Source organism: Phyllobates terribilis, unplaced genomic scaffold, assembly GCF_046119375.1.
Source record: "Phyllobates terribilis strain yellow unplaced genomic scaffold, ASM4611937v1 Scaffold_3__8_contigs__length_932513732, whole genome shotgun sequence".
Lineage (NCBI taxonomy): Eukaryota > Metazoa > Chordata > Amphibia > Anura > Dendrobatidae > Phyllobates > Phyllobates terribilis.
The window spans coordinates 365,465,472-365,491,581 of record NW_027362763.1 but is presented as its reverse complement, the minus strand read 5'-3'; the positions used below and the strand labels follow the sequence as shown (position 1 = coordinate 365,491,581).

The 26,110-nt window shown below is 45.3% G+C and overlaps 1 protein-coding gene and 1 long non-coding RNA gene across 12 annotated transcripts in view; one reads left to right on the top strand and one right to left on the bottom strand.

Annotated features, from left to right (window-relative positions):
- ARHGEF10 (Rho guanine nucleotide exchange factor 10) overlaps positions 1 to 26,110 on the bottom strand; it is a 198,051-nt gene that overhangs the window by 26,592 nt on the left and 145,349 nt on the right. For all 7 annotated transcript variants that reach the window (XM_073675379.1, XM_073675380.1, XM_073675383.1 and 4 more), the window contains 2 exons: positions 14,386 to 14,528; positions 1,560 to 1,734 (listed from right to left, as the gene is read on the bottom strand). In XM_073675379.1, coding sequence (XP_073531480.1) covers positions 1,560 to 1,734; positions 14,386 to 14,528 — 318 coding nt within the window. The remainder of the gene's footprint in view (positions 1 to 1,559; positions 1,735 to 14,385; positions 14,529 to 26,110) is intronic.
- Positions 1 to 26,110, top strand: part of LOC141259424 (uncharacterized) — a 136,632-nt gene that overhangs the window by 25,630 nt on the left and 84,892 nt on the right. The gene's annotated exons all lie outside the window — the stretch shown is intronic.

Genomic DNA, 26,110 nt, shown 5'->3' with positions numbered 1-26,110 from the left:
GCTGCTGTTCTGAACAGTCTCTCTAATTCTACTTGCAGCGTGATAGAAATCCCTTTTTAGATTTAAATCTGTGGCTCAGGTCATTATCCACAGGTCAGGAGGGGGAAGGTGGCAGGGGCTCATGTCTCATTGTTTGAGCATTTAATAAATTTGCATAGTTTGTCCTCCATTGGTCTGCAGGCCAACAAACTAGCTGGCCTGGTACAATATGTAATCAGCATATTAGCAAACATCATTGTTCTATGACCCAGAGTCCCCGTCCTCTAGAGATAACAGACAATAAGTTGAGACAAACATCATTGTTCTATGACCCAGAGTCCCCGTCCTCTAGAGATAACAGACAATAAGTGGCAACATCCAGGCTTATACAAATAATATTCTGTGCTTCTTGACCAACCAAAGAAAGACACAAATTCAAAAGTCAACATAATGATAACAGCGTATTTCTCCTGGCCTACTGAATTTACATCTGATTAAATGCTGTGTCGTCACACTTGTGTATAAATAATCGGTCCCATTCTCATCCAGGAGAGTGGAACGATTTTTTCTCACTTGTCATCTGTGCGCTGCATAAAATCAATTTTTTTACTCAGCAGCTAATAATCATATACAGAACCATTTACAGTTTCCCATCTTACAGAATTGTAATGTACCCATTAAAATCAGATGCTATACTGATGGTTCGTATGGCACGCATTTTCTCGCACTGTCCAATTTCAGAGTGAAATCTCATCATGCTGCATTTTTTTTTTCTCAAGCCGAATACGCCTAAGAAAAAAAGAGCAGATCTGCACTGCCTCGCTTACTAACATTGGTCCGAGTGCAATCAGATGTTTTATCGGATTACACTCGTCCGAGTTATACGCCAGTGTGAACGAACCCTTACGAGAATACTGGAGCCAATCAGTGGCCGCTGATTAGATGCAATATTCACATTTTAACACAAGTGTAAATCAGAGGCTGCTCATTGGCTGCATTGGTCATGTGACATTGTTTATGTCAGGAAGATAATGCTGAACACAAAGCTGAGAGTGAAGGAGTGCGATCATCTGGGAGGCAAGTACAGATTTTTTTTAATTTATTTATGTAGCACCCACAGGCCATTAATAAGTGCTTTTCCAGTAGTGTGCAACAACAATAAGCTATCAAGCTACACAAAAAAAATCAAGGGTTATGGTCAAAAGTGGTTGTCATGCTGGAGGAATCTGTTCACATTATCAGAGAATTTAAATTACAAATTGCCTAGCTGAAGGACTTTTAGATCTTGCAAATCTGGGGATAGCAGGCAAGCAATGTACAATTTATGGCTGCGATAATTAAATTATAAAACATGGGTTTGCCATATTTTTTGCACAACCAATCGGATTGTAGTTGTGTCCGAGATATTGATATGGCTCTAGTAAGGGAATGCATGTCTACCACACAAGAATAGACACAGAGGGTAAAACAGGCACCCAGTGACAGTTTTGCTGTAAAGATTACACCCAGAGAATATTCTAGTTTGATTTTGTACAAATTGGCTAGTATATTGTAGAGTAGAATGCATTAAATCAACCTACCTGACAACATATTGTGTACTGGAGTTGCTATGTTAATATCTTGAAGATGTTGAAAGGTCTCTGTATGGAACAGACGTAAAGTTGAGCCAGATGTAAAGGCAATCCAGATTCCAACCCCTGCAACTGCCATATGTGAAATCACCATGCCCTCTTCTTGATGAGCCTCAAACTGATGCTGAAAATTCGGCAACAACAGTAAGGAAAATTTAGTATTTTATGACTGTAGAGCAATAAAGAAAGAAAAGCTATGGATCACATCAACTGACCAAACAACTCATGAGTGTGAAAACTCCACCAAAGTTGGAGAAACTAATTCAAAGTAGTAGAAAGAAAATAAACAACTGAGGTCTGACTAGTTCCCATTTTGTATTATGAATGAGAAAAATAATTTATTGCCAAAATTAAAATGTTTAAAAGTCAACTTTTTACAGTCCTCAAGCTCCCATGTTCTGGACTGACCCTCTTTAAATTCTGTATACCAATATAAATGCCCATTTTTTATAAAATACTTGGAAAGACAGAGAAAACATATGTGGGAAACATAACATATTATTTATAGGGAACCTGTCAGTTGATTCAAGCTGCCGAAACTATATGCCACATAAAGCAGAGACCGGCTCGCTCGCTACAAACATCTATGTTTACTCTGAAATGCTGTGGTATTTCAAAGAAAACCGATAAAAGCTTGGCTTGGGATGAGTCCAAGAGGTATATCACTATTGGCTTTTCCCTGCCCACTCAGAGTGACAGGCCTCCACCTGTCTGTGTGTAGGGGAGACCTGTCAGTCCAGCTAAGAGGGCGGGGAGAAACAGGCACATCTCTCAACCATGTTGTTCACTGAAAGGCAGCAGCGTTAAGCGAGTCTTCTGGGCCCACAGATTAGTATTGTAAAGGCTATGAGAAACTTCATAGTTTACTTGCTGTTAAAATTCTGCTCTGTTTCTGAGCCCTCACATGCGGTCATTTGATCTTCAGCTCCTTACTTCCTGTTCCATTCATTTTGATCAAAGTACAGACATTTTCTTTTTATGGTTTGAACGAAACACAGCCTATCAATCCAGCACAGCCCTGTGTACAGTAGGTGGGAGTCAGCCAGCAGTTCTCCGAGCAATAGGCTTTTAACAGGATGTCATGGGCGGCGTGGCCTGTGAGCCTCAGCCAAGGAGTGACACATGGAAGAAGATATGAAGCCACAAAAGTGGGATCCACAGAAAAAGTAACTTATGACTATGGCCAGAGGGGATAGTGCTGGGCTTCCAGTGTGCTACAGTATTACATTTTATTAAATGTAACCATTATAAGACTCTTTGATTCTGTACAGTACAAGGGGTGTGTGTGGGGCTAGTGTCAGCAACTGTAACAATATTGTCTGTAACATTATTGACTGCAAGAGAGTCTCAGTATAGTACATACTACGTGAAGTGGGAGAAATGTTAGGAAGGAGAAACTATGTGCAGCGATTTATCCAACTTGAGGCTGTAAGAAGTCTCTGTATGGTACTTTGTAAAAAGAGTCGACGAGCACTGAGGATGGACGCGAGTGAGCTGGGGTGGATTCAATTCTGCTTTTTAAGTAATGTAGCCTTGAAGCACAACGTGAGAGCAAATAGGAAGTTCAGAATGTATAAAATAAAAAAACAGAAAGATGGTTTCATGGGGAGTAAGGGGAGATAAAAAATGAAGATAAAAAGGGAGCAGGCGGCTTTGGGAGTCATTAAAGCAATAGCCAGATTGTTTCTTTTTTTTTTTTTTAGTCCAGAAAACCCCTTCAAAAAATTCATGTTTAAAATGATGGAGCCAGACTGTGATTCATACTGTCCATGGATTCATGAGCCAGGTTCAATTTAAGTGTAACTTCTGCAGGAGTATCCAATTGAATAGAGTGAAGGACCAATACAAGAGTTGTTACCGTACATGTTTTCTAGTGGAGCCATAGTAACACAAGACTGATTACCTCTAATTGCTGCTTTGTATCTGCACTTGTCATGGCTCAAGTGGTAGACACTGGAACAGCAAGGCAATTAGTGGCAATCGGCGTGCAGATACTGCGGCTAGGCTGCCTTGTCTATTGCCCTAAAACAAATAGATATCTTTAGGAAGATTTTCTATCCACTCAACTAAAAGTAACTGAAAATAGCCTTTACTAATAGAGTAATCGTTGAATTAAAACTATCCTCACACTCAGCAGCACCATATTCAGGAAAAGAATACAGCCACGTAAAACATTTTCCAAAAGATCCCCCAAATAATTAGTAATTAATCAAATTTAATTTGATTAATCTTATGTTCTGCTCCTATGTCACCTTTGTCCAACTTGCACTCAGTATTATCTATATTTTACAGACACCACAATTTCACCATATTGGCATACAGTGGGGAAAATAAGTATTTGATACACTGCTGATTTTGCAAGTTTTCCCACCAACAAAGAATGGAGAGGTCAGTAATTTTTATCTCTCTTTGAGAGAGAATCTAAAAATAAAAAAAACAGAAAATCCCATTGTATGATTATTTTTAAATAATTAAATTGCATTTTATTGCATGAAATAAGTATTTGTTCACCTACCAACCAGCAAGAATTCTGCCTCTCACAGACAAGTTAGATTTTCTTTAAGAAGCCCTCCTACTCTGCACTCATTACATGTATTAATTGCACCTGTTTGAATTTGTTACCTGTATAAAAGACACCTGTCGACACACTCAATCAATCACACTCCAACATCTCCACCATGGCCAAGACCAAAGAGCTGTCTAAGGACACCAGGGCCAAAATTGTAGACTTGCACAAAGCTGGGATGGGCTACAGGACAATAGGCAAGCAGCTTGGTGAGAAGGCAACAACTGTTGGAGCAATTATTAGAAAATGGAAGAAACACAATATGACTGTCAATCTTCCTCGGTCTGGGACTCCATGCAAGATCTCGCCTAGTGGAGTAAGGATGATACTGAGAAAGGTCAGGAATTAGGCCAGAACTACACGGGAGGATCTGGTCTATGACCTGAAGCTGGGATCACAGTCTCAAACATTACAGTTAGTAACACACTACGCCATCATGGATTAAAATCCTGCACAGCACGCAAGGTACCCCTGCTCACGCCAGCACATGTCCAGGCCCATTTGAAGCGTGCCAATGACCATCTGGATGATCCAGAGGAAGCACTGGAGAAGGTCATGTGGTCAGATGAGACCAAAATAAAACTTTCTGGTATCAACTCCACTCGCCATGTTTGGAGGAAGAAGAATGAGGAGTACAACCGCTAGAACACCATCCCAACCGTGAACCATGGTGGGGGAAACATCATACTTTGGGGGTGCTTTTTTGCAAAGGGGACAGGACGACTGCACCATATTGAAGGGAGGATAGATGCGGTCATGTATCGCGAGATTTTGTCCAACTACCTCCTTCCCTCATTAAGAGCATTGAAGATGGGTAGTGGCTGGGTCTTCCAGCATGACAATGACCCGAAACACACAGCCAGGGCAACTAAGGAGTGGCTCCATAAGAAGCATTTCAAGGTCCTGGTCTGGAGTGGCCTAGCCAGTCTCCAGACCTGAACCCAATAGAAAATCTTTGGAGGGAGCTGAAACTCAATGTTGCCCAGCGACAGCCCTGAAACCTGAAAGATCTGGAGAAGATCTGTTTGGAGGAGTGGGCCAAAATCCCTGCTGCAGTGTGTGCAAACTTGGTCAAGATCTACGGGAAAGGTCTGACCTCTGTAAGTGCACACAAAGGTTTCTGTACCAAATATTAAGTTCTGTTTTTCTAGTGTATCAAATACTTATTTCATGCAATACAATACAAATTAATTATGTAAAAATCATACAATGTGATTTTCTGTTTTTCATGTTTAGATTTTGTCTCTCACAGTTGAAGTGTACCTACGATAATGTGTCACCCTGGCCTGGATGCCACAAGTATAATAAAGCTGTATCTGAGAGCAAGGGGGAGGTTCTCTGGTCAGGGGAACATTAGCATGCAATACCTCCTGTCTCAGGCCAGTAGGGGGAGCAGGCTGCCCCTATAAAAGCTGGAACTGGGGGCAGGGTTAGGGAGAACTGGACGACCTGTCTCTGGATTGAGAGCTGTCCCAGAGCAGAGAGGGACAGTTGTATTGCACCCTAAGAGGAAGTGTGGCAGTAGGAGAGCCACAAGCCAGAGACAAGAGGCGAAGTGAGCCTGTCTTGGCAGACAAAGAACTCCATTTTACCAGACTTTGGTGTCTGAGGCTGTGAGGATTCCACGTCCTGTAGCAGATAACCGGTCCGCAGGGGACTGTATGTTCCTTGGCCTAAGAAGCCCGGAGACTCTGCCACAACAGAAGGGACCAACAAAGCCGTACCAGGCCGGGAGTAGAAAGGAACCCACATTGCAAACCATACGGGCGAGAGGACACAGTGAGCTTGGGACCGTGGGCTGTTACCCTACCAGGAGGAGATAGCCAGAAGGAGAGCAGAGAGCACGGTAGGCCTACACCCTCACCCTGACCAGGGCCAATTTCCCAATTGCTCTCAGACATCCAGGTCCCCTCCTAGCCGGGACTGTTTGTGGGTCAGTTCACCTGTTCTAGTAAAGACCCTGGACTGCAACCTGTTGTCTGTGTGCTCCTTGCTCCTCCAGCGCTAACGGTACTGGGACGCCCTACACCATCACCCCCATCTTCTGTTATACTACCCTGGGGCCGCACTCTTCCCGTGGGGAGTCACACTATCCCAGCTGCATACATTATCAGCCCCAGCGGTCTACCTGGCAGCGGCGGTCCGCACTGACCGCATTCCACGGGTGGCGTAGTCGAACACATCAACAGCGCATCGCAGACTACCACCGGTCTGACCGCCCTGAGCCACGGAACCGGGTAGCCACTACTACCCCCATCGTTCTCCTATTGCCCGGATCCGAGTGCCCCACGGCCCAGGGGGCGAGTCAGCTTTGGCGTAGTAGGCAGGATTGTAACCAACCCGCCACAAACGGGTATTGCGTGCCTGAAAAAGACTGTACACGTACCTGAAGAAGAGGTTTCCCGCCATCCAGAGCCGTTTCCCGCCATTTTCAGCCGTCTCCCGCCATCTTCCGTCGGTTCTCGCCATCGGACGCCATCTTCAGGACGCCGCGCGGGAAGAAGAGGGGCGTGAACGTCCAAACCGCGCGAGACCCGAAGCTCCGCCCCACGCACCGACGCTGCGCAAGGTCCTGGAAGGGAGAGAGAGCGACGCTGAAGTCACCAGGACGCGACGCAAGGTCCTCGTCCGGAGCAGCATCAGCGGAGCCACGGCCTACAGAAGAGGATCGTCGGAAGGTAGGCCGCGCTTGACTAGGGGGGAGGAAGATATCGGACACAGAGGTGCCCACTACCACCAGCGCAGCTGCAGCAGCGGTGATGCCATTTTCCCTGCCCTACATCCCTGGAGCGGCCTGGCTGCCTAAGTACTCAGGGGAGCCCCATGCCCTGACTGATTTTAAGGAAAGGATGTACAGTTTGTTCCAAGTTTACCCCCTGACAGAGGAACAGAAGGTCAGCATACTGACGGGGCAGTTAACTGGCGCGGCCCAGCGGGAGGTAAAGTCGTGGCCCGCTGAGGAGAAAAGGACTGTGAAGGACATTCTGGCCCGGCTGCGAGGTACCTTTGATTTCCCTGTACCTCCGCTGAAATTAAAATGCGGTTCTATGGATGTAAGCAGCGGGCACAGGACAGCATCAGAGACTATGCCCTAAATTTGCAGGAAGCCTTGAGAGCCATTAAACAAGCTGACCCTGGCAGCGTGCAGGATACGGATAAGCTACTAACAGAACAGTTTATAGAAGGTTTGCTGTCTAGCGCCCACAGGACCCAGCTGCGCCTCATATTCTTCAAGAACCCTGACCTGACCTTTGCCCAATTCAAGGACAGGGCCATAAGGGTGCTCCGTGAACCCGCAACAAGTGGCGCTATAAACCCCCGGCGCCCTGCTCTCACCTACCACCAGGAGGTGGCGCCCTCCTCTATGGACTCCGTGGGGGCTGACGCACAAGCCCTGAACCAAGCCCCGTCAAAAGATCTGCATCACCAAGTCCAGTAGCTGACCAGGAGCGTCGCGGCGTTGACCAGGAGCGTCCAGGCGTTACAAGTGGACCCGTCAAGACCCATCGAGCTGGCTTCAAGTCCGGAGGATGTCCCGTGGCGTCGACAGAGGAGGATCCAGTCATTCCGAGGGAGGCCCACAGACCGCTACGCAGAGGATGGACAGCCCATTTGCCGTCAATGCAACCAGCCCGGACACATTTCCAGGTACTGTAATTTAAACGGGTCCAACCTGTGGCAGAGGGCCAACCCCCAGGCATAAGATCACCAGGCCCTTACAATTGGCATAATAAGTATGTTGGGGGGCGCCCGGTTTTACCCGTGGTGCTGGACGGTATCCCCATGAGCACCTTGCTGGATACTGGGTCGCAAGTAACCACTATCCCTTATGTACTTTTTAAGCAGTATTGGACTGATGCTGATATCACACGGTATCCAGACAGTAACTTGAGCATCATCGCCAGTAATGGCTTACCCGTGCCGCAGATGGGGTTCAAGGAGATGACCATTAAAATTGGTAAAGTTGAACTACCGGCACAGGGAGTAATTATTGTGGACATTGACAGTCGAGAGTCACCCTAAAATAACTGTGGGTACTAACGTGATTGAAAATTGTCTTTCAGAGGTAATTGTAATTCTACAACAGGTGGCAGTGAATGCTAGTTCCAGCCAACAGAGAGTCCTCAACAAGGAGATAAAAGCCCTGATGAGACGGCAGCAGGTAGAACTGTCTGGTGGTGAGATCGGTAGCGTAAGACTGAGTAACCCATTCCCCATTTCCATGCCTCCCAAAAGTGAAATGATGATCTGGTGTCGGACTGCAATCGGGTTGAGAGGTAGAGACTACCAAGCCATGGTAGAACCCGTGTACTCGGACAGCAGGCCCACCATTTTGACAGCTCGGGGGGTGGTTGATGTCCGTCATGGGAGGGTGCCCGTTCGCATTCTCAACATTGGGGAGAGAGAGGTACACTTACCCAGGTACGCTACACTTGCCAAACTGTTTGTTGTCGAACACAAAGCTATCAGGGCCGTGGAGCCTTTGCCTCCATCTCCACAGGCGGAGGGTAATGGCTCCTAGAAACAAAAGGAGGACTGGTGCCAGAAACTCCATGTGGGTGCTGACTCCACTCCCCTGCACCAAAAACAAGGAGTCTACCGGGTGGTACAGGAGTACGAGAGTCTTTAGTAAGCACCCGCTAGACTTCGGCAGAGTAAAGGGGATAGAACACCACATCCCCACAGGGAGCCACCCACCAATAAAAGAGAGACACAGACCTGTACCCCCTGCACATTGTCAGAACGCAAAGGGGATGCTAAGAGAAATGAAAGATGCTGGGGTCATTAGAGATAGCTGTAGCCCCTGGGCAGCCCCCCTGGTTCTGGTAAAAAAGAAAGACGGCACCATGAGAATGTGCGTGGACTATAGACAAATCAACAGCATCACCCACAAAGACGCATATCCGCTGCCTAGAATAGAAGAGTCTTTAGCCGCACTAAAATCAGCTAACTTCTTTTCTACTTTGGACCTTACTAGCGGGTACTGGCAGGTTCCTGTGGCAGAGGCCGACCAGGAGAAGACCGCCTTCACCACCCCGATGGGACTGAGCGAGTTCAACTGTATGCCCTTCGGGATCTGCAACGCACCAGGGACCTTCCAGAGGCTGATGGAATGCTGTCTAGGGCACCGAAACTTCGAGACGGTCCTCCTTTACCTGGACGACGTGATCGTCTATTCGAAGACTTATGAGGACCATCTAAAGCACCTGGCCAAGGTGTTCGAAGCCCTGGCAGGCTATGGCCTGAAGGTGAAACCATCGAAGTGTCACCTGCTGAAACCAAAGGTCCAGTACCTAGGGCACGTGGTAAGTGCGGAAGGAGTAGCCCCCGACCCTGACAAGGTCACGGCCCAGCCCCTCGAACATCAAAGAAGTAAGGCAGTTCCTCGGGTTGGTAGGCTACTACCGAAGGTTCATCCCCGGGTTCACTAAGATGGCAGCTCCTATGCAGAACCTCCTGATAGGACAGTCTAAGTCCAGAAGCCAAAAGCCACCCTTCAAGTGGGATAAACCGGAAGAGGAGTCCTTCCGGCAGTTGAAGATGGCCCTCACAGGGGATGAGATCCTGGCCTACCCTGATTATGGCCAGCCTTTTATTCTCCACACAGACGCCAGTAATGTGGGACAGGGAGCCGTACTGTCACAAAACCAACAGGGCAGAGAAAGGGTGATCGTGTACGCCAGCCGGAAGCTGAGGCCCACCGAGAGGAACCCGGAGAATTACAGCTCCTTTAAGCTAGAATTCTTGGCGGTGGTGTGGGCCGTGACGGAACGCTTCAAGCATTACCTGGCCTCCGCAAAGTTCACGGTGTACACTGACAACAACCCGTTAACACACCTAGACAGTGCAAGACTTGGAGCCCTGGAACAGCGGTGGATGGCCCGTCTCTCCAATTATGAGTTCGTGATCAAGTACCGGGCAGGCAAAACCAATGCCAACGCTGACGCCCTATCGAGAATGCCTCACTTACCTGAAGGTGACGAAGACCCAGAAGAGCTGGAGGAGGTAGAACTCCCCGCGTTTCACCGGTACTGGGGAAGCTCAATACTCCCACCGCGTGAAGGAGGAAGATTTAACCACCGTTATGATCAATCCCCTACCTCACCACAGCTGGACCGAGACCCAAGATAGTGACCCTGCAATCCGCCTGGTGAAAGATCTGCTGACCCAGGAAGATGCCCGCATAGATCCGGATGCTCCAGAGGAAGCCAAGCAGCTATGGAAAGAGAAGAGCAAGCTGTTCCTCTACGAAGGCAAGCTGTGCAGAAGGCTCGTCAACCACCGGACACATGAGCTGACCTGGCAAATCGTGGTCCCAAGGCGGGATGCAGCTATGGTCCTGGTGGCTTACCATGACAGAGCGGGGCACTTCGGTTGGAAGAAACTGGAGTTCCTGCTAAGAGGACGGTTATTTTGGGTCGGCTTGAGAGGGGCTGTAGAAAAGTGGTGCAGAGACTGTGGCCCTTGTCACCTAAGGAGGAAGGACCGCACCAGCCAGAAGACACCCTTGAGGCCCATCGTCACCACGCAGCCTCTTGAGCTGGTAGCTCTGGACCACGTCAAATTGGCTCCAAGCCGGTCAGGATAAATCTATGCCCTGACCATCATGGACCACTATTCCCGTTTTCTAGTGGTGGTCCCGGTAAAAGACTTGACAGCCCAAACGGCGGCCAGAGCCTTCCAGCAATACTTCTGCCATCCACACGGGTATCCGGAACAGGTCCTGACGGACCAGGGTCCAGCGTTCGAAGCCGAAATCTTCCAAGAATTCTGCAACGTCTAAGGCTGTAAGAAGATTCGGACAACGCCTTACCACCCACAAACCAACGGGATGTGTGAGAAAATGAACAATATAGTCATTGATCTCCTGAAGACGTTGCCCCTGGAGGAACGCAACATGTGGCCAGAAAAACTGCCGGACCTAATAGACTTGTACAACCATATCCCGGTGAATGCTACAAACTGCACCCCGGCTTACCTGATGCGAGCTAGACCAGGTAAGCTGCCCGTAGACCTGGAGATGGGAGTCCTAATACCTGAGGACACCTCCCCGGATGCGGACTGGGATACGGAAAGGCAACTGCAGTACAAGAAGGTACAGGAGAGTGTGGAGAAGAGCCTGGCCCAGGTGAGAGAGAGGCAAGAAAGACTCTTCAACCAACACGCCCCTGCTGGTCCCCTAGAACCTGGTGAGCAGGTCCTGAAGCGAAAGAGAAGGCTTCACAAGTTGGACGACCAGTGGGAAAGGGAACCCTACACCGTACTGCAGTCTGACCACGACAACCCGAAGGTGTGCGTGATCACCAAGGACGGAGGAGAAACCACTAGTACCGTCTCCAGAGACCACCTAAAAAGGTGCCCCGAGCAACTCCGTAGTGCAGAAGAGGATCAAAGTGACCTTGAACCCGCAGAGGACAAGGAAGAAATGATCAGCACCGTTCTCGGAGAGTTCCCTCAGTCCTGGACTCGAATAAACGATGCAATAGTGGTACCCGTCCTGCATTTCCTGCAACCGACTGAGCAACAACCTGCACCAGAGCCGGAAGGTGAAGAGGAGCCAGCAGTTCCAGAGGCAGAAGAGCCTGTACCAGCAGCCCAGGAGAGTCAACCCTCTGCTGACAGTGAGCCTGCCATGCCTGCGGTAAGCCAAAGGACCCGCAGACAGCTGTCTGTCCTGCCTGTAAGTCCAGCTGGTAGCTGTACCCCTAACGCTAGTGGGGAAAGCCAGGTCGGTCCACCACCAGACAGTGGGTTAAGGAGGTGAACCAGGAGCACAAAGGGGCAGATACCCGCTCGCTGGAGAATATAGGGTGCACTAAAATTGTAAATAACCATGTTGCCAAATGTTGAAATGTTTGCCAAGTTACCTGCATGATTATTAATAGTGTATTTCAGTTTCTTGCAGTTACCATACGGACTCAAAGGTTATGGACTTTTAATAACCGGGACTTTGTATGGACTGCGTTCGGAGCCTGACCAAGGAATGAACTAAGACTGTAAAGGACTTGGGGTAGGACAGATCCCCACCTGGTTAAGGCTCCATGTTGTGTTGGTGAGATGGACACCCGGTCACAGACCACACTGTGACCTTAAGAACTCAATCTGTGCGTCACTTTCCTGATAATGTTTTATAGTCATGTATATTGTCTTTGTTTGCTGTTTAGTCCCGGAGTACTAAATTTTACTAGGGGGGAATGTGTCACCCTGGCCTGGATGCCACAAATATAATAAAGCTGTGTCTGAGAGCAAGGGGGAGGTTCTCTGGTCAGGGGAACATTAGCATGCAATACCTCCTGTCTCAGGCCAGTAGGGGGAGCAGGCTGCCCCTATAAAAGCTGGAACTGGGGGCAGGGTTAGGGAGAACTGGACGACCTGTCTCTGGATTGAGAGTTGTCCCAGAGCAGAGAGGGACAGTTGTATTGCACCCTAAGAGGAAGGGTGGCAGTAGGAGAGCCACAAACCAGAGACAAGAGAGCCTGTCTTGGCAGACAAAGAACTCCATTTTACCAGACTTTGGTGTCTGAGGCTGTGAGGATTCCACGTCCTGCAACAGATAACCAGTCCGCAGGGGACTGTATGTTCCTTGGCCTAAGAAGCCCGGAGGCTCTGCCACAACAGAAGGGACCAGCAAAGCCGTACCAGGCCAGGAGTAGAAAGGAACCCACGTTGCAAACCATACGGGCGAGAGGACACGGTGAGCTCGGGACCGTGGGCTGTTACCCTACCATGAGGAGATAGCCAGAAGGAGCGCAGAGAGCACGGTAGGCCTACACCCTCACCCTGACCAGGGCCAATTTCCCAATTGCTCTCAGACATCCAGGTCTCCTCCTAGCCGGGACTGTTTGTGGGTCAGTTCATCTGTTCTAGTAAAGACCCTGGACTGCAACCTGTTGTCTGTGTGCTCCTTGCTCCTCCAGCACCAACGGTACTGGGACGCCTACACCATCACCCCCATCTTCCATTATACTGCCCTGGGGCCGCACTCTTCCCATGGGGAGTCACACTATCCCAGCTGCATACATTATCAGCCCCAGCGGTCTACCTGGCAGCAGCGGTCCGCACTGACCGCAATCCACGGGTGGCGTAGTCGGACACACCAACAGCGCATCGCAGACTACCACCGGTCTGTCCACCCTGAGCCACGGAACCGGGTAGCCACTACTACCCCCATCGTTCTCCTATTGCCCGGCTCCGAGTGCCCCACGGCCCAGGGGGCGAGTCAATAAAAATTACAGACCTCTCCATTCTTTGTAGGTGGAAAGACTTGTAAAATAAGCAGTGTATCAAATACTTATTTTTCCTATTGTACTTCAAGAAACAATATCCTTCTCAAATGTATTTAGATTTTAAAGGTAAACAAGAAAACAAACAAGATTTATATTGTGTCTATTAATTTGGGATTGTAGATCTTTTGGCATTTACTGTACAACTCCTGCTTATTCAATTGTGAACCCCAAATAAATTTAAAACAATGGATAGTCGTCTCACACAGCGGAGCTGTTCCTGCGATGTTGGAGAGGCTATCCCTGGTGTGTGACTTGGCGTTATTGTGTACATGTTCGCTGCAGCCAACTAGTGGCCGCTTTTTGGTTGAAGCTCATCAATATTCCCTCATGGTGGAGGTCTTCGCTGACAAAATAGTAAAGACTGCAGCCAAACAGTGGCCACCGATTGGTTGCAGTGGATACATGTCACATCAACCGCTGGGAATAGCAGCGCCAACATCCCAGGAATGGCGCTGCTCAGAGAGGTGAGCATCCATTGTTTTTACCTTAAATTCAAGACTGTGAGCACTTGTATTGTTTAAGATTATTGTACTTGTTTTTATTATGTATACCCCTCTTCACATGTAAAGCGCCTTGGGATAAATGGCGCTACAATAATAAATAATAATTGGGATCTTTAATAAATTTAATTTCTGTAGGTGTATAGTGCCCACATGTTTCTCTAAAAGGGTTTTTTTGAAGCCCTACGCTGCCTTGATTCACAGTTTGCACTACCAGATGTTGCAGTGAGGTCAATGAATTTTACCTATACAAAACCAGTTTCTGGGCCATATCTTACACAAGATGCAAAAGGTCAGAATTTTCATTTTGGCTTAATAAAGGAGTTTTGTGGATGTATTAAATCACAAAATCATAATTTTTAAGAAAAAGGTCAAGCATGTAACCATATTGCAAACTGTAAATTAAAAACAACTACAGTTACCTCTATGTTATAACTTTCTTTGCCAATGATGAATATCTGTCCTCCAGAAGCAGCCCAAATAGTTCCCTCCATCACTAACAAACTGCGAACAGGTAAAACACCTAATTTTATCAGCTTTGGAGACTCTGTGTTCCAGGATCCATCTAAACAATAAAACGAGGCAGGTTAATTGTATACATAGCTGTGTACAACTATATACATACAGTATCTTTGTAAAAGGCACCTGTCAGATATTTATACCATCAATGTCAGCAGCTTCGGCACTAGAATGCATTTCAGGTCCACTATCTAGTACATGCAACAGTTTTCAACATAATTGTGTCTATGCATTTAGTATTAGCATGACTTCGAAAAGGCCTTCACAACATACGGCCATGGGCCATATGCGGCCTGCCAGGGGGGTTTGTTGCAGCCCGAGGGACGCGGGGGAAGGAGACTTCCCTTTTTCCTATATTCAAATGTATTTGCGTCTTTCAAACGCCAAAACATTTTAACACTGTGGAACTGGGACTGGGGCAGAGGAGCACTTGTCACCCCCGCCCCGACGTGCTGCGGCGTAATGAGGTCAGCACACTGCTGATGTCATCACATTACTGCTGTCACAAGTGCAGCAGAGGCTGCGTGCACCGGTAAGAGCTCCATGGAGGAGCTGAAGATTAAATGGGGTATTATTTTACATGAGGGGACCGGAGAAGGGGAGGGTTGTGTTACTGAGTGTTGTGTTACTGGAAGGCCACCTCATGGGGGACAATATGGGAGATTATGGGGCAACTGGGGTATTGTGAAAGGGGGCATATTATAGCGAGGGGCAGTAGGGTGGGTGGGACTTTTTGCAGAGGCATTGTGGAGGGAGATTTTAAAGGAGAGGTTCAGTTTGGGGGCTATTTTGTAGAGGGGCAGTGTGGGGGGACATTATTGAAAGGGGTAGTACATGGGGGGGATATTTTGGAGAGGGGTAATTTTGGGGGGATATTTTGTGCAGAAAGCACAGTGAGGGGCAATTATTTATTTGGGGCGCAGCATGGGAGATATTTATATTTATGTGGCAGTAGACGAATACTTAAAAAAAAAAAAAAAAGCGCAGTTTTGGAAAGTGCTGCTGAAGACGGGCGAAGAGGGAAATCAGTCACCAGGTTTTTGCTATGTAATCTGAAAGCACCATAATGTAGCAACATAGTAACATAGTTTTAAAGGTTGAAGGAAGACTAAGTCCATCTAGTTCAACCCATAGCCTAACATGTTGATCCAGAGGAAGGCAAAAAAAAAAAACATGTGACAAACACTAAGCTTCACATTGGGGAAAAAAATTCCTTCCCGACTCCATACGACAATCAGACTAGTTCCCTGGATCAACGCCCTATCAAGGAATCTAGTATATATACAGTGGCATGTAAAAGTTTGGGCACCCCTGGTCAAAGTTAGTGTTATTGTGAACAGTTAAGTAAGTTGAAGATGAAATGATCTCTAAAAGGCCTGAAGTTAAAGATAACAGATTTCCTTTGTATTTTAGGCAAAAAAAACATAATTTTTAATCTTTTACATTTTAAAAATGACGAAAAAGGAAAATGGACCAATGCAAAAGTTTGGGCACCCTGCATGGTTAGTATCTAGTAGCACCCCCTTTTGAAAGTATCACAGCTTGTAAAGGCTTTTTGTAGCCAGACAATAGTCTTTCAATTCTTGTTTGAGGGATTTTCATCCATTCTTCCTTGGAAAATCCTTCTAGTTCTGTGAGATTCCTTGGTCATCTTGCATGCACTGCTATTTTGAGGTCTAGCCACAGATTTTCATTGATGTTCAGAAGAGGGGACTGTGAGGGCCATTGTAAAACCTTCAGATTGCACCTTTTGAGGTAGCCTATTGTGGATTTTGATGTTTGTTTAGGATCATTAACCATTTGTAGAAGTAATCCTCTTTGCAACTTCAGCTTTTTTACAGATGGTGTTATGCTTGCATCAAGAATTTGCTGAAATTTCATTGAATCCATTGTTCCCTCTACCCGTGAAATGTCCCCTGTACCATCGGCTGCAACACAACCCCAAAGCATGACTGATCTACCCCCATGCTTAATAGTTGGAGAGATGTTATTTTCCTGAAATTTGGTGGCCTTTTTTCTCCACACATACCTTTAATCATTGTGGCCAAAGACTTCTATTTTAACCTTTTCGGTCGACAGAACTTGTTTCCAAAATGTATCAGGCTTGTTTAGATGTTCTTTTGCATACTTCTGATGCTGAATTTTATGGTGAGGCTGCAGGAGAGGTTTTCTTCTGATGACTCTTCCATGAAGGTCATATTTGTGCAGGTGTCTCTGAACAGTAGAACAATGAACCACAAAGCTAGAGTCTGCTAAATCTTTCGGTAGGTCTTTTGAGGTCAAGCTGGGGTTCTGATTTGCCTCTCTAGCAATCGTACGAACAGCTCTCATTGAAATTTTGCTTGGTCTTTCGGACCTTATCTTGACCTTCACTGTTCCGGTTAACTGACATTTCTTAATTACATTTCAAACTGAGGAAAGGGCAACTTGAAAACACTTTGCTATCTTCTTATAGCCTTCTCCTGCTTTATGGGCCTCCACCATTTTCATTTTCAGAGTGCTAGGCAGCTGCTTAGAAGAACCATGGCTGCAGTTTTTTTGGCATAAAGTTAGAGGAGGCTTGGTTTTTACAAAGCTGGGAAATTTTCATGACCTGGCATTTCCTAACGATGGTAGTGAACAAGCCATAACCCTAACAGGCTAATTAAGGTCAGAAACCTTGGTCAAAATTATCAAAGCACACAAATCTCCAAGGGTGCCCAAACTTTTGCATAGGCCCATTTCCCTTATTGTAATTTTTTAAAATGGAAAAAAAAAGACAATATATATATTTATTTGCCTAAAATACAACTGAAATATGTAATCTTTAACAATATGCCTTTTAGAGATCATTTCATCTTCAACTTGCTTAACTGTTCACAATAACAGTGATTTTCACCAGGGGTGCCCAAACTTTTACATGCCACTGTAACCTGTAATATTATACTTTTCAAGAAAGGCATCCAGGCCCTTCTTAAATTTTAGTAGTGAATCACTCATTACAACATCATGCGGCAGAGAGTTCCATAGTCTCACTGCTCTTACAGTAAAGAATCCGCGTCTGTGATTATGATTAAACCTTCTTTCCTCCAGATGTAGAAGATGCCCCCTTGTCCCCGTCTCAGGCCTCAGAGTAAAAAGATCAGTAGAAAGGTCTTTGTACTGTCCCCTCATATATTTGTACATAGTAATTAGATCACGCAGGAGCAGAGAACTCAGATTACAGGGATATGTCACTGGCTGTGTTTTTCAGGTTCAATTTTCAATTCAATCATGGTTTTGTCAGCAGGAGGTTATCACTACAGGACAACTGACGTCATGCCTCCTAGTCCAACTACGCCCCCAGCACTGGATAGCAGCTCTATGTCACTAAACAGTGTACTATGAAAGCTGTGGTGCAGGCATACACAATTCAACATCTGAGCACTGCTAGAGCTACAGCAGAGAAAACTATGACTATCATAACTGCACGGAGTAGACTAATTGATGTATAGCTGGAATCAGGGTCTATGTCCCTACCTCATGCTGCTGTCAGATTACATAGCAAAAATCTGGCAATAGATTCCCTTTAATTCCCCTTATACCATGATGGCAAATGCTCTCCACTGGATGAAGGAGCAGTTACTCTTTCTGATTTGTACCCATTGTAGGCCTTGGAGCAGGCAATAGGTCAGCATACAAACCACCTGCCCAGTGTATGGCCTTGGTTTGTGTAATGAGCAAAAATGCTCAAAACTTGCAATACTTTCATCTCTCGTAGTTCTGAACACATTCCTCCATAGTCTAAAAAGAGCAAGCCCTCTTGTACAGTTGTATGAAGTAGTAAGAAACCTGTTCAAGGTTCTAACCTGTAAGTCTCAAGACCATTGTAAAGACAATAATTATATAAGCCATATGTAGGCAAAAACTTGAAAATTATACATTTTCACTTTTTATTGCTAGCGTATGCATATTATGTTTAGCTAGATATGGCAATAAGCCATTATATACCCTTGCTCTCTGCACATAAAATATAAAACAAAGGCAATTGTAGGAACAGAGGCATATTTCTAGGGCCTGAATGAAATGGCTAGTGACGGCACACTACACTGTCATTATCCTGCGGCACAGACACCCAGTGTGGTTAGGTTCTGGTGCCGCGAGTCTCTGCAATGAACAGCAAACAGCTATCGTGTGTAAATGGTGAATGCTATACATTAAAACAGCCACAGATTTCACAGCCAAGAAATCCGACACTATCCAATATCCTGGACCAAAAGGCACAATTAACAAGCTAAATTTAGTATCTGTAGAGGAACAAAGGAGCTTCCTGTTTTTTTCAGAGAGTAGAAAAACTTCATTCTCTCCTGAACGCTTTAGTGAATAATCAATACACCTCAGAAAATAAATCTTTTTTTCAGGTTTTTCAAAAATCAAGATATCTTTCTAATCCCTTGCAGTTTTCAAGATCTATGCTAGCTGTCAATGAAGGTTTACATTCAAGGCTGGAAACCTGTCCTGTTCATGTCCTCCTAATGATGCACGCATGAATTTGGGTCAGAGGCCGGTCCAGACCATGAAGAAGCGAATTGTGAAACCAACCTGCTAAACTTGGAATTTTCATGCAAAGATATAACTTCTGCTCTTATATCTAGGCCTGTAAATAGGTAGGATTACTACACAGAAGTCTGGTTAACTGGTCGGTCAATCTAATGGGGGGCTTGGCACTTTTGAGTACCAAGTTCTTCACATGTTGGATTACGGATTGGGGCCCTACTTGTGCTCCTTCAATTAGGAGTGCCTTGTTCTACTATACATCTAATGGGGCGGCCTACTGTATTGAGTCATTACTACTCCATGATATGGCCAGTTAATCATCCGATCACCAACCTGCTTGCATTGGAATGGGGAGACTGCCTTCATAGAAGTTGTAAGATTGTAGATCCTGGCAGTAGAACAGCTGCTTGTTTTTCCTATATCTTCCAATGAAAAGTAGTGCACTCTAGTAATCTGCTCCATATGCCTGCTAACCAGACGACCACAGCATTGGAAAATAGGTCAATGCTTATGAAAACAAACCCTTTGGCTGAACACACCACAGCACCGCGCAGCATGCGGCCTGCAGAGACACATGGTAGGGAAGCAATGTAATGTTTAGCAAAACTAATTATCACACTGAAGGTTATTATTTGGTTAAACAGAATTGTGCTTGCTTTTTTCTCATCTACTACAGTGTCTTTCAAAACTGAAAAGTAATAAAAGATTTTAGGTAGGACAGAATCAAGATATTATCAGGAACAGTACAAAGCCAAGCGGAAAAAAGAAAAAAAATATTATTTCAGGTAAAAGTCAAAATGTGGCATGAAAGAAGACTATGCTCCATTCAGGAGTGCGGTCTGCTAATGAGCCTTGTTAGTAGTCAGCTAAAGCAACTATTTAAAAAGAATCCTTACCTTGCTTGTAGAAATTAGTTTTGCAGTTTTAGAGAAATCCATAGTTGAAACTCTATGCTGGAGTTGCAAGTGCAGTAGAGTGGTCGCTGCCCTTTCAGCTCGCCTGACGCTCGCTGCCCTTTCAGCTCGCCTGACGCTCGCTGCCCTTTCAGCTCGCCTGACGCTCGCTGCCCTTTCAGCTCGCCTGACGCTCCCTGCCCTTTCAGCTCGCCTGACGCTCCCTGCCCTTTCAGCTCGCCTGACGCTCCCTGCCCTTTCAGCTCGCCTGACGCTCCCTGCCCTTTCAGCTCGCCTGACGCTCCCTGCCCTTCCAGCTCGCCTGACGCTCCCTGCCCTTCCAGCTCTCTCTATCCCTACATTCTGCCCACAGCCTGCCTCCTGTTTTGCAAAGTCCTGTCTCATCATCACCATATGGAAAATTATGATGGTAAGAGGTAGTAAGATATTATTTTTTTGCCTGTTTAGCTAAAGAAGAGCTACTATATTTTGTTAGTGGCCAGGCGGCCAAAGATTTATTTATCCGTGGTGACGTATTGCTTTGTTGTATATGAAGATAATAAAGCCGAATGTAGCCAGTTTCAAACTAAAACTACTGAGTAAGTAACAGTTCCTTTGTGGGCCAAACCTCTTATACAGATACACAGTAGATATATTGTACACTAACACTGTTCTCAAAGGTAGACACATAATTATACCTCATTAAAGCTAGCCACCTCCTAAACCTCTCTGCTCTTCAATGACTTCAAATGAAGTAGAAGACATCAATCAAGAGCATAATGGAAAGGTTGCCGGTAATAGGACAGGGCAATTCACTAAAAATTTAACATCCATTGTTGAAAATGATTTTTTGGCTTATGACACATGACTAAATTAAACATCATTTTCTTCTTAGGTATGCTTGGATTATCTTCGCAATTATGGGAATTTTGAGCTATTTTCCACTAAAACCCTTTTTATCAGTGTTAAGAGTTTATGAGGGTAGAGCTAGTTTAGAGATTCCCAGCAGAAGCAGAAGATACTTATCGTTAGTTTACAAAGAAGGCACAGAGTGCATTTACAGTGGTGTGAAAAAGTGTTTGCCCCCTTCCTGATTTATTCTTTTGCATGTTTGTCAGACTTAAATGTTTCAGATCACAAAACAAAATTTAAAATACTAGACAAAGATAACACAATTAAAAAAAATGCAGTTTTTAAATGAAGGTCTTTATTATTAAGGGAAAAAGAAATCCAAACCTACAGGGCCCTGTGTGAAAAAGTGATTGGCCCCTAAATCTAATAACTGGTTGGGCCACCCTTAACAGGAACAACTGCAGTCAAGCGTTTACAATAACTGGCAATGAGCCTTTTACAACGCTCTGGAGGAATTTATGATCTGCAAACAAGAACTAAGGAAAGAAGGGGAAAGCTTTCCCTAAAGTAAGACTAAGCCGAATCCCTACGATGTAGCGGGCTGCCTGTTCCTAGCGAACAGACCCGCCTTAGTACTAGGCTAGTCTGAATGAAGACCTATAGAATAAAGGGAAGGGGTCTCTAAAAGAACTAAGGACTGGAACAAAAATGGGACACCTCCTGAACAGAGAAAGTTGTTGCAGAACACAAAAGATAAACTGACAAAAAGGTACTAGATGTCCCAAAAGGACCAAGAAAACAGAGATATAGGCACTGAAGCACCTGGCTAGCAAAACAGTCAAACAACATTGAAGTCCAGCACAGCCAAAAAGGCGGAGCTGGAATATAAAGGCAGATGGTCAAGTGACCGCAAAACACAAGATGGAAAAAACAAACAGGAGGGTTCTAACAGTACCCTCTCTTTTAAAAGGATGCTCCGGATCCACCAGGCCCAGGCCTATCCGGAAATCTCTTGTGGAAAGCTCTAACAAGATTAGGAGCACAGACATCATCCACCCTTACCCAGGAGTTATGTTCGGGACCGAAACCCTTCCAGGAGACGAGATACTGTACTCTCCCTCTATGGCATCTAGAATTCAAGATAAGTGAAATTTCATATTCGCCGACTTCACCACAGGAGGAACTGAGACAGTGGCGTCCCTATCCGATACATCCGCCTTTTTCAACAAGGAAACATGGAACACAGGATTAATCTTCCAGGAAGTAGGAACATCCAACCTAACCGCAGATGGGTTAACAACCTGAAGCACTTTAAATGGACCCACAAACTTAGGACCCAGGTTTTTTTTAGAGGGAATCCTCAACCACAGGTTCCTTGAGGACAACCAAACCATGTCACCCACAGTAAACAAAACCTCCTTTTGTTTCCTGTCAAAATACACTGTGTGCAGAATTATTAGGCAAGTTGTATTTTAGAGGATTATTTTTATTATTGATCAACAACTATGTTCTCAATCAACCCAAAAGACTCATAAATATCCAAGCTTAATATTTTTGGAAGTTGGAGTGTTTTTTTTTTAGATTTGGCTATCTTAGGAGGATATCTGTTTGTGCAGGTAACTATTACTGTGCATAATTATTAGGCAACTTAATAAAAACCAAATATAATCCCATCTCACTTGTTTATTTTCACCAAGTAAACCAATATCAGTGCACAAAATTTAGAAATAAACATTTCTGACATGCAAAAACAAAAACCCAAAAAATTAGTGATCAATATAGCCACCTTTCTTTATGATGACACTCAACAGCCTTCCATCCATAGATTCTGTCAGTTGCTTGATCTGTTTTCGATCAACATTGCGTGCAGCAGCCACCACAGCCTCCCAGACACTGTTCCGAGAGGTGTACTGTTTTCCCTCCCTGTAGATCTCACATTTTATGATGGACCACAGATTCTCTATGGGGTTCAGATCAGGTGAACAAGGGGGCCATGTCATTATTTTTTCTTCTTTTAGACCTTTACTGGCCAGCCACGCTGTGGAGTAGTTGGATGCATGTGATGGAGCATTGTCCTGCATGAAAATCATGTTTTTCTTGAACGATACCGACTTCTTCCTGTACCACTACTTGAAGAAGTTGTCTTCCAGAAACTGGCAGTAGGTCTGGGAGTTGAGCTTCACTCCATCCTCAACCCGAAAAGGTCCCACAAGTTCATCTTTGATGATACCAGCACATACCAGTACCCCACCTCCACCATGCTGGCATCGGAGTCGGAGTGGAGCTCTCTTCCCTTTACTGATCCAGCCTCTGGCCCATCAAGAGTCACTCTCATTTCATCAGTCCATAAAACCTTTGAAAAATCAGTCTTAAGATATTTCTTGGCCCATTCTTGATGTTTTATCTTATGTTTCTTGTTCAAAGGTGGTCGTTTTTCAGCCTTCCTTACCTTGGCCATGTCCCTGAGTATCGCACACTTTGTGCTTTTTGATACTCCAGTAACGTTGCAACTCTGAAATATGGCAAAACTGGTGGCGAATGGCATCTTGGCAGCTTCATGCTTGATTTTCCTCAATTCATGGGCAGTTATTTTGCGCCTTTTTCAGCCAACACGCTTCTTGCAACCCTGTTGGCTATTTGCCATGAAACGCTTGATTGTTCGGTGATCACGTTTCAAAAGTTTGGAAATTTCAAGACTGCTGCATCCCTCTGCAAGACATCTCACAATTTTGGACTTTTCAGAGCCCGTCAAATCTCTCTTCTGACCCATTTTGCCAAAGGAAAGGAAGTTGCCTAATAATTAAGCACACCTTATATAGGGTGTTGATGTCATTAGTCAACACCCCTCCTCATTACAGAGATGCACATCACCAGATTTACTTAATTGGTAGTTGGCTCTCAAGCCTATGCAGCTTGGAGTAGGACAATATGTATAAAAAGTATCAAAGTGATCAAAATACGCATTTGCCTAATAATTCTGCACGCGGTGTACTTCTTGGACTTCTTGCTAGCATCTTGAAGATTGCAACGTACATTAGTCCGAACTCTCTCCAAATCACAGGAAAAATTCTGCTCCTCCAGCACCGCCGACCCCAATTTGGAGAACGAACGAAAAGACGGATGTCTCCCAGTACAACAAAATAAAGGAGAACACCCAGCTGAGGAGGATGTATGATTGTTAAGAGCAAATTCTGCGAGAGGCAAAAACTCAGACCACACCTCTTTATTGTCCGCCACAAAACAACACAGAAAGTGTTCAACATCCTGGTTCTTTCTTTCAGTCTGTCCATTAGACTCAGGATGATACTCAGATGAAAATGACAAATGGACTCCCAACCGGTCACAAAAAGCACGCCAAAAGCGAGCCACAAACTGAGGTCCTCTATCAGAAACAATATCCGTGGGAACGCCATGAAGCTTGACATTGCACACTAGGAACCTCCAGAGGGCAACGCAACCCCGCAGCAGGAGTATGTGAAGCCTTTGACCTAGCACACACCGTACATTGACGCACCCACTTGATGACTTCTTTCTGCCAGCCAGGCCACCAAAAACTGTGACTGATAAGTCTCTTAGTCTCTGAAATTCGTGGATGACCTGCCAACCGAGACTCATGACACTCTACAAACAAGTCTCTCCTAAAGGTTCTAGGCACAAACAACCTCCCATGGGGAGTGTTAGATGGAGCATCATCTTCAGCTTTTAGAATCCCATTCTCTAAAATGGAGTCCAATGCCGCCACCACAACTCCTTTCTGTAAAATGTTCTCCTGCTCCTCGGCACCGACCGCAGGAGAGAAGCTGCAAGATAAAGCATCGGCTTTAACATTCTTAGTACCAGGGATATAGGTAAGAGAAAAATGAAACCGAGAAAATAAAAAAGTGCCCACCTAGCTTGACGGGCATTCAAGCGCTTGGCAGCATCCAGATAGATCAAATTTTTATGATCTGTGAAAACCTGAATAGGAAATCTAGCGCCTTCCAAAAAATGATGTCAATGTTCAAATGCGAGTTTAATAGCCAGCAACTCCCCATTTCCAACATCATAATTCAATTAGTTTCCGAAAAATGTTTCGAAAAGAAAGCACAAGGATGTACTCCACCCCTGTTCTCCTGAGACAAAACTGCTCCCACCCCCACTGATGAAGCATCGACCTCGACAAAAAAAGGCTTGGTCTCATCAGGCTGCATAAGGATAGGGGCTGAACTGAACCTCTCTTTGAGATACTTAAACGCTTCAATGGCCTCAGTAGTCCATTGGACCGTATTCACACCTTTCCTGGTGAGATCGGTTAGAGGCTTAACAATTACAGAAAAATTCTTAATGAATTTCCTGTAATAATTGACAAAACCCAAAAATCTCTGTATAGTTTTCAAACCAATAGGCCTAGGCCATTCCTGCACAGCCTGAACCTTCACCGGGTCCATCTCAAAGCCCTCGCTGGAGACAATGTAGCCCAAAAAACTAATTTTCTGCACAGCGAACTCACATTTCTCCAGCTTAGCAAATAGAGAATTATCGCTCAATAACTGCAAAACTTCACGTACACTCGGCCAATGGGACTCCAGATCTGGCGAATAAATCAAAATGTCATCCAAATACACAACCACATTCTTACCAATCAAAGGTCTCAAGAGGTCATTAATAAGGTTCTGAAAAAATGCAGGTGCATTGGTAAGACCAAAAGGCATCACCAGATTCTCAAAATGACCTACCGGAGTGTTAAAAGCAGTTTTCCACTCATCACCCTCCTTCACTCGTAACAAATTGCATGCCCCCCCGGAGATCAATCTTAGAGAACCACTTGGCCCCCACTAACTGGTTAAATAAGTCGGGAATTAATGGCAATGGGTAGGAATTGGTAATTTTATTAATTTCACGAAAATCCAAACACGGACGCAAACCCCCGCCCTTTTTTTTAACAAAGAAAAATCCAACGGCCACAGGCGACTTAGAAGGTCTAATGTGACCAGCAGCCAGGCTAGTCTGTATTTACTCCTCCAAGGCCTTTCTTTCAGGGATAGTTAGATTAAACAAGCGACTCTTGGGAAGAGTAGCTCCTGGAATAAACTCAATTGCGCAATCATAATCCCTATGAGGAGGTAAAACTTGCGACTCCTCCGAAAAAAAAACTCCAAAAATCCTGAACAGGCACAGGCAATTCCCCTTTTCCCACAACCGCAATGCGACCATTACAACATTTATCATAGCATTTCGGACTCCAAGACTTAATCATATTAGTAGACCAGTCCAGCAAAGGATTGTGCAGTTTTAACCAAGGCAATCCCAGAACGACCGGAGAGGGTAAATTATCTAATACAACCAAGTCCAAAATTTCTTGGTGAAGACCATTGATAGTGAGGGGAAA